This window comes from Coturnix japonica, chromosome 6, assembly GCF_054131305.1.
Source record: "Coturnix japonica strain WE chromosome 6, WE-NBRP24, whole genome shotgun sequence".
Classification (NCBI taxonomy): domain Eukaryota; kingdom Metazoa; phylum Chordata; class Aves; order Galliformes; family Phasianidae; genus Coturnix; species Coturnix japonica.
Window position 1 is genome coordinate 17,166,272 of NC_140668.1, and position 7,419 is coordinate 17,173,690.

Consider the following 7,419-nt stretch of genomic DNA (forward strand, 5'->3'; position numbering starts at 1 on the left):
ACAGGAGACTGCACTGATGGTCTACAACCTAGAATCAATTCTGGAGCCAGTTCCCAGAGAGAGAAAACATGGACCATCCCACCATGTGCTGACATTCAGCTCCCAATTGCAGTACAGCGCCCACCTTAGTGGGAATCTCCATTCCCAGCTTTCAAGTATTTCCCCATATGGAGTTCCATCACACCAAGCAATGCTCGTAGGGTGTGCATAGTGCAAGTACAGCCCACGTTGCTGTAATATTGCAATATATTTGCACTAGCTTATTTATTCCTGTTTGTCAGCACTCACGAGAGTCCAAATGGAGCACGAGAACTTAACAACAGTCAGAGAGTTTGTTCTGCTGGGACTGTCCCACAGCCACGGAGTACAGTCCATTCTCTTCTCCTTCTTCCTGCTGTTCTATATGGCAGTTCTCCCAGGCAATGTCCTCATCATTCTCACAGTTTGGGGTGATTTCCAACTGGGATCACCCATGCACTTTTTCCTGGCCAATCTGGCATTCCTGGATATCTGCTACTGCTCTGTCACCCTACCCAAAATGCTGGCTGACTTATTCTCAAACCCAAAGACCATCTCCTACAACAGCTGCATGGCTCAGCTCTTGTTTCTTCACTTCCTTGGAGCAGCGGAAATCTTCCTGCTCTTGACCATGGCCTACGATCGTTACGTTGCCATTTGCAAACCCCTTCGCTACACCATGATCATGAACAAGACTGTTCGCTGCACCCTGCTTGGAGCTTCGTGGGGTGGTGGCCTCATTCACGGCATCATTCTATTTACTCTTACCATCACTCTCCCATTCTGCGGCCCCAACATCCTGGACAACTTCTTCTGTGATGTTCGACAGCTGGCAAAGTTGGCCTGTGCCAACACTGACACAGTGGAACTGCTGATGTTCCTCAACAACGGCTCTGTCCTCGTGGTGTGCTTTGTGCTCCTCCTCATCTCCTACGCAGCCCTAGTGTTGAAGCTCCGGGCATTCTCCTCTGAGGCCAAGAACAAAATCACCTCCACCTGCATTTCCCACATGGTTGTGGTTTTGGTCACCTTTGGCCCAGCAATTTATATCTACGTCCTCCCTTTCCGGGCTGTCCCAATGGAAAAAGTCATTGCACTTTTCCATACGGTCATTTTCCCTTTAATGAACCCCATGATCTACACGCTGTGCAACAAGGAGATCAGAAGCTCTATAGGCAGGTTTGTCCACAAATACTCACTGTGGTGTGGACTTTTTATGAAGCATTTTGGAGTAAACAAATGAAGGTCACAGTCATTATCCTTCAGGAAGTCTTCTATAAAATAAAGCCCTGTGGTGATACTAAAACCCATACGGAGTGATTCAGGGAAGAACCAACCCATACAAAGGAGATGACATTGCGCCATGAAATTATCATTAAGGATCTAATAAACTTATTAGGTATTATCTGGAGGATGTTGAGGGTTTATAGAGCCCTTCATGGAGTGCTGGCCTCGATTCATTGATTCAAGAGTTCAGTTTCCAGTTGGACACCCACTGTTGGTTCTGCCTTCTTCCTGGGCTCCGTCATGACTCAGTCATTGGTTTCTTACTGGGCCTCGCCCAATCAAGCCATGTCAATTCTATTAGGCCCCACCCCCACCCACAAAGCTACACTCACCCCCTTAAAACCACGCCTGCCTCTATAAGGCCCCACCTCTCTTCCCAAAGCCCTGTCCCCTCCCATGAGTAAACACCCACCCGCATGAGGCAGGCACCCCCAACTGACCCCAATGTGACTCCAAAGTGACCCTGAAGTGTCCAAAGTTACCTCAGTGTGACCCCAAAGTGACTCCAATGTGCCCTCAAAGTTCTATTGAATCTGCAACCAGCTGGCAGCTGTTTGGTGAAAATGGGAGGCAATGCAAACACAGCCTTACAGTGCTGATATTCCTCCAACCATTCTTTCATTTTTACTTTGAGGAGTAACAAAGCATTGTTACAATGTCCCTTGTGCTTGCCCTTCAGTCTGCTTCTTTGTCTGCCTCTGATCACCCCAGTAATCCCTTTTGTTCGGAAATATGTCTTCAGAAAGAGTGTTTTTCTCAACACATTGTCACTTCCTCGGGCAGCATCTACGTGGAGTGAACTCCAGATACCTCTGCCCACAAAGCCCTCCAATAACACCCCAGAAGGCACTGCACCCAACAGCTCACAGTGCTCTCGGTTTTCATGTAGCACTGCATGCAGTACAGAACCAAGTACAGCTGTGAAGTGGGGTGTTTATATCGCTTGGACTGTGGACAACCTGTTCAAAGTATATGACCAATCTCATGGGAAATAACTGAGTATCTGTAGGATTTAGCACATGAGCCTTCCCCTCCCACATATTGACCACTCTCCTGAGCTGGGTTTCCCCCACAAGCTCCCTGTGAGCGCATGGCCCTCCAGCATTCACTCCTTAGTGAACACATAAAGCAGCACAGCCCTGATGGACACCACTACTTTGTTCTCACCTACTTACCTTCACATCTCTGATAATTGCTTCTTGAAATTGGTCCAGGCAATTTTCCATGCACTTTTTCACTGCATTATTAAAAATAAAAAATGAAAATAAAAATAATTTTAAAAAATTTTTAAAATAGCCAGACAATTTGTTGGTAAGGCAGCTGTGGAAGGTGTTGTGCCAATCATAGAATCATGGAATCACAGAATGGCCTGGGTTGGAAGAGATCACAAGGATCATGAAGCTCCAACCCCCCCTGTGGCAATCAGGACCAAGAAACTCCACATTTAACACTAACCTGTCTGCCCAGGGCCCCATCCAACCTGGACTTGAACACCTCCAGGGATGGACAGGGCATCCGCAGCCTCTCTTGGGCAGCTGTTCCAGCACCTCACCTCTCTCAGAGTAAAGAACTTCCCCCTGACATCCAACCTCAGTCTTCCCTCCTTCAACTTCAAACCATTTCGCCTTGTGCTGCTGCTATCAACCCTTTCAAAGAGTTGACTCCCCTCCTGTTTATAGGCTCCCTTTAGGGACAGTAAGGCTGAAGTGTGGTCAACCTGCAGCCATCTTTTCTCCAGGCTGAACAAGTCAAGGCAAATGAGTCACAGCCTTTCCTTCATCCAAAATCCCAGTCACCTCATAGAATCATAGAATTGCTCAGGTTGGAAAAGATCTTCAAGATCCTCAAGTCCAGCTGTAAACCAACTGTACTACCATAACTCAATAACTATCATAACAACCCTCCTGTAAACTATGTCCCCAAGCACCACATCCAAATGGATTCCACTGATGGATTTTCACCACAAATGACAGCACATTTTTCCAGACCAAGTCAGATAAATAAGAAAATTCCAGACTTCCTTCTCAAAACTTCACATCCTTAGGAAGGGTGAATAGAGACAAATCAGAACTGGAGAGGAAAGGATCTGCTAAAGTCTCTTTGGATCCTTTGTCCCCAGTGTAATTAGAAATAAGTATACTGCACAGTGTCATTACGTGTTTGCTTCCATTGCTTCTAAATGGCAAAACTGACAAGGGTTTATTTAAAGATTTGCTTTTCAAACTAAGCACAGACCAAGCAGAAATCACTTATGTGGAAGGAGTCCTCCACCGACATACCTCAGCAGAAGTGAACATCTGCCTTTTGGGTGTTTCCAACAAAAATAACACCATCCATTTACACATGTCCTGCTGCAAGCAGCTGTGGTCGTCTGAAGTACAGCTGAGAACAGCAGATAATCTCAGCTTCATTTTAAATTTTTTAAAGGCAGACTGAAAGTTCTGGAGTTGTGCAAAGATGTAACTGAGAGTGAGTCATCAAAGAGCAGAACAGATTCCTTGACAGACCTTACCACTGTGAAGCCTTGGGAGTCTGCAATGCAAGACAAAGGATAACCAGGAGGTTCTTTTGTATGCACTGTTAATCTTTTCACAGTTGAGAAACCTTTCATCCTCTGTCACTGTTGTTTGGGAGAATTTAGGGCCAATTAGCTGATTAGAGAAATTTATTGTTTGTGAGTATATGAGATATATGTTGAACACAATGAAGGAGCTCTATTTTGATGCCACAGTAAACTGAGAGAGCTCTCTAACTGGACTGAGCACCAACAAATGTCAATAACCTTCCCTTCCCTTCCCTTCCCTTCCCTTCCCTTCCCTTCCCTTCCCTTCCCTTCCCTTCCCTTCCCTTCCCTTCCCTTCCCTTCCCTTCCCTTCCCTTCCCTTCCCTTCCCTTCCCTTCCCTTCCCTTCCCTTCCCTTCCCTTCCCTTCTCTTCACCTTCACCTTGTCATGGTTTAATAATTTTGTAATTTTGCTATCAGTATTCCACATCATAACATCATATAAAGCATGAATAATTTTACTGAATCTGCAACTTACAGAAGAAGACTACATCTCCCAGGGAACAACACGATGGGTCACGGGACCTGGACTCTATATTAACTCTGTCGCAGAACAGACTGATCTCTTTTCGAATTCTGGCATTCAGGGGAGTGTGTGGGAGCCTTCAGCTGTTTCGCCTAGATTCACAGTAGGCCTCTCGGTCATGGGACTCATTCTCCTATTTTGCTTGATTCGTTAGCTCAATTTTCAATTATATTGTATTATATTTTTATTATCCTGTATTTTGATATAGTATTTAGTAAATAAGTGTGCCTCCTTAGATCGTTGCCGCTGTTTTCTTTTCCTAATTAACTTTTTCCTTTCAGCCTAGGGCCCCTGCGGGGCCCACGGCCCCTGTCACGGACGCAGGTGGATTTTTCATTCAAACTGTGACAACCTTTCCCTTCCCCTTCCTCTTCACTTTCTCTCCCCCTCCCAGAGGGATGAAGGAGGGACTAGAAAGACCACAACAAAGTAGAATTTGTGGGTTGAGGTACAAACAATTTTACTAAGGCAGAAAAAATAATATGGGTGTGTGTGTTTGTTTTGGGGGGGGTTGAGAATAAAATAATAAAATTCTGATGTTAATAATTTTTGAATATTGATGTATTTACAAAAGAAGCTTTTTTTCCACATTATGTCATATGGAATGAAATATCCATTTGAGTTGCTGAGCTCAGCTCCTGGTGCCATCCCATCCCAAATATTTCAACCCCCATGGCTGGAAGGATAGCGCATGAAGCTGAGGAACTGAAGTAACACTGCTCAGCAGCAGCGAAAACATCGAGGTGTTCCAGCACTGCTTTTTTCCTGAGGTCAGAGCATCCCAACTGAGCCCAGAATGGTACCCACCCCTCATTCCGTATCACTTACAGATTCAATGCTTTTCCATACATTCCAAATAACTGCTGTCGTCTTTCCTGTTTTGCTTGTTTGTTTGTTTGTTTTATATACACACATAGATATCATTCCCACAGTCTATGGCCCATCCCTCTAAAGTGGCGGTGGTGTCCATTGGCTTCATGCCTTTGGCCTCCATGCGTCATAGCTGTCATTCAGGGCAGGTAGGATGCTGTGTGGTGTTGGATTGTCGTGTGCTGGATCGAACTGTGGTTCTCTGAGAATTCCTTCTTCTTTAACCTGCAGAATTCTGACTGGAATACCATTAATGAGGTACAGTGCAATCATAGGAAGGATAATATGCATTATAATATGGTAACTAGGGCAAAATTGAACGTAGAGACCTCAAAAAGACAGGGAGCAGGGATCCTTCATTTCCTGCCCTGTGATGATGTGACAGTGAATCCCCACACATCCTTCTCTATCCTACATAAACTTTGATTCCTTCTGGAAGATGCAGTGGGTTGTGGGACAGCGCAGCAAATCTGGAGGTGCCCAATCTGGAGGTGTCTGAGCCAAAACTGGATGCCAACACACAAACAGCCAAATGCTCATTGGAACAATTGGGTCGTAATTTCACCCACTCTGCACTATCAATTTCCCCACAGGAGTTTTCTCAGGGCGATTCTCACTTCCCTATTCCTCATTCCATAGATGACAGGGTTAAACATGGGGGTCAGAATCATGTAAAACAGGGCAAGGTATTTGTCAGTGTCTGCAGAGTCCTTTGAGTGGTGTTTGAAGTACGCAACTGTGGCTGAGCCAAAAAATAGAGTCAGCACTATGAGGTGTGAGGAGCAGGTGGAAAAGGTTTTGTGTCTGCTCGGAGCAGAGTGCATCTTCAGAACAGTCTTGATAATTCTAACATAGGAAACGACAATCATGAAAAAGGGAAGGATGACGAAAAGCAGGATGATAGTGTGCAGGGTCACCCAGCTCCAGAAAGTATCTGCACAGGCCAGCTCCAACAGAGGGGGAACATCACAGAAAAAATGATGGAGGTGATGGGATGCACAGAAGGGCAAGGTGAACACTTGGTAGGTCTGGCCCACTTGTATTGGTACAGCAACCATCCATGAGCCGACCACCAGTCTGACACAGAACCCACCATTCATCAACAAACTGTAGCGCAGGGGGTCACATATGGCCACATAGCGGTCATAAGCCATAGAGGCAAGCAGGAGGCACTCAGCGCTTCCCAGCAAAACTAAGAAATACAGCTGGGCAGCACAGCCAAGGAAGGAGATCCGGACATCTCCCGTCAGGAAACACATAAGTATTTTGGGGAGAGTGGCTGACGTGTAGCAGATCTCCAAGAAGGACAAGTTTCTCAGGAAGAAATACATGGGGCTGCGGAGACTTAAGTCCAGCACTGTAACCAGCACAACCAGGCTGTTCCCAATGATAACTGTGATATAAATGAGCAGGAAGATGGTGAAGCACAATCCTGGCAGCCCAGGGGGATCAGAAAAATCCAGAAGAAATCCAGGTCCAACAGTGTGATTCTTCAGGATATTTCTTTGGAGCATTTTCTCTGCATAAAACAACACCAACAGCATTCAGATGGGCATTCTCTAACAAAGAGAATGCCCATCCACAGCCATGCACAGCTCCAGCAGACAGCCTACAGACAACAGTGCAAAATGGACATCAGGATCAGGAGAGCTTGACCAAAATCTGAATCAAGGTATGGAAACCTAATACAGTCCAGTGGGAATATACAAGATGGCAGTCAGGACCAACCAGTTGAGTATGGGGCAGAAAGTCCCAAGTTTGGTCCTCCTTCTAGAATAGTTGCCTATGCAATGCCCCGAGCATGCAGTGCAGCTGTGAGCCTCAGCCTCATGCAGCACCCCAAGTGGCAAAAGGCCCCTGTGCTGCTGGGGGTCTCCTTCCCGCCCCACATCTCCCTACAGCTACCTGGGCAGCTCCCCGGGCAGGCTGAGTGCTGAGCCTGGCTGGCGGCTGAGTCCCTGCCCCTGCAAACAGCCCTGGGATGCAGGGATCCTGGCTCTGCAGGACACCCTTAAACTTCCATAGGGACAGGATTTAGCTGAATCCATTCAGGCATCTTATCCTGAGGTTGTAGTCCTGGCTCCTGGAGGGGACTCAGCTCCCTCCCATGCCTCCCACACAACCAGCCGGACCAGCACTGACCACACATCTGGCCA

At 46.5% G+C, this 7,419-nt stretch overlaps 2 protein-coding genes across 2 annotated transcripts; one reads left to right on the forward strand and one right to left on the reverse strand.

Moving 5' to 3' along the window:
- Nucleotides 1-298: 298 nt before the first annotated feature.
- LOC146760400 (olfactory receptor 4N5-like) lies at nt 299-1,261 on the forward strand. Its single transcript, XM_085551427.1, has one exon. It carries the CDS (start codon nt 299-301, stop codon nt 1,259-1,261), a length of 963 nt encoding a protein of 320 aa, XP_085407553.1.
- Nucleotides 1,262-5,368: 4,107 nt separating this feature from the next.
- On the reverse strand, nt 5,369-6,807 carry LOC146760401 (olfactory receptor 10AG1-like). Its single transcript, XM_085551428.1, has 2 exons — nt 5,855-6,807; nt 5,369-5,567 (listed from the first exon to the last, which is right to left on the reverse strand). Exons 1-2 carry the CDS (start codon nt 6,805-6,807, stop codon nt 5,369-5,371), a joined length of 1,152 nt encoding a protein of 383 aa, XP_085407554.1.
- Nucleotides 6,808-7,419: the final 612 nt, after the last annotated feature.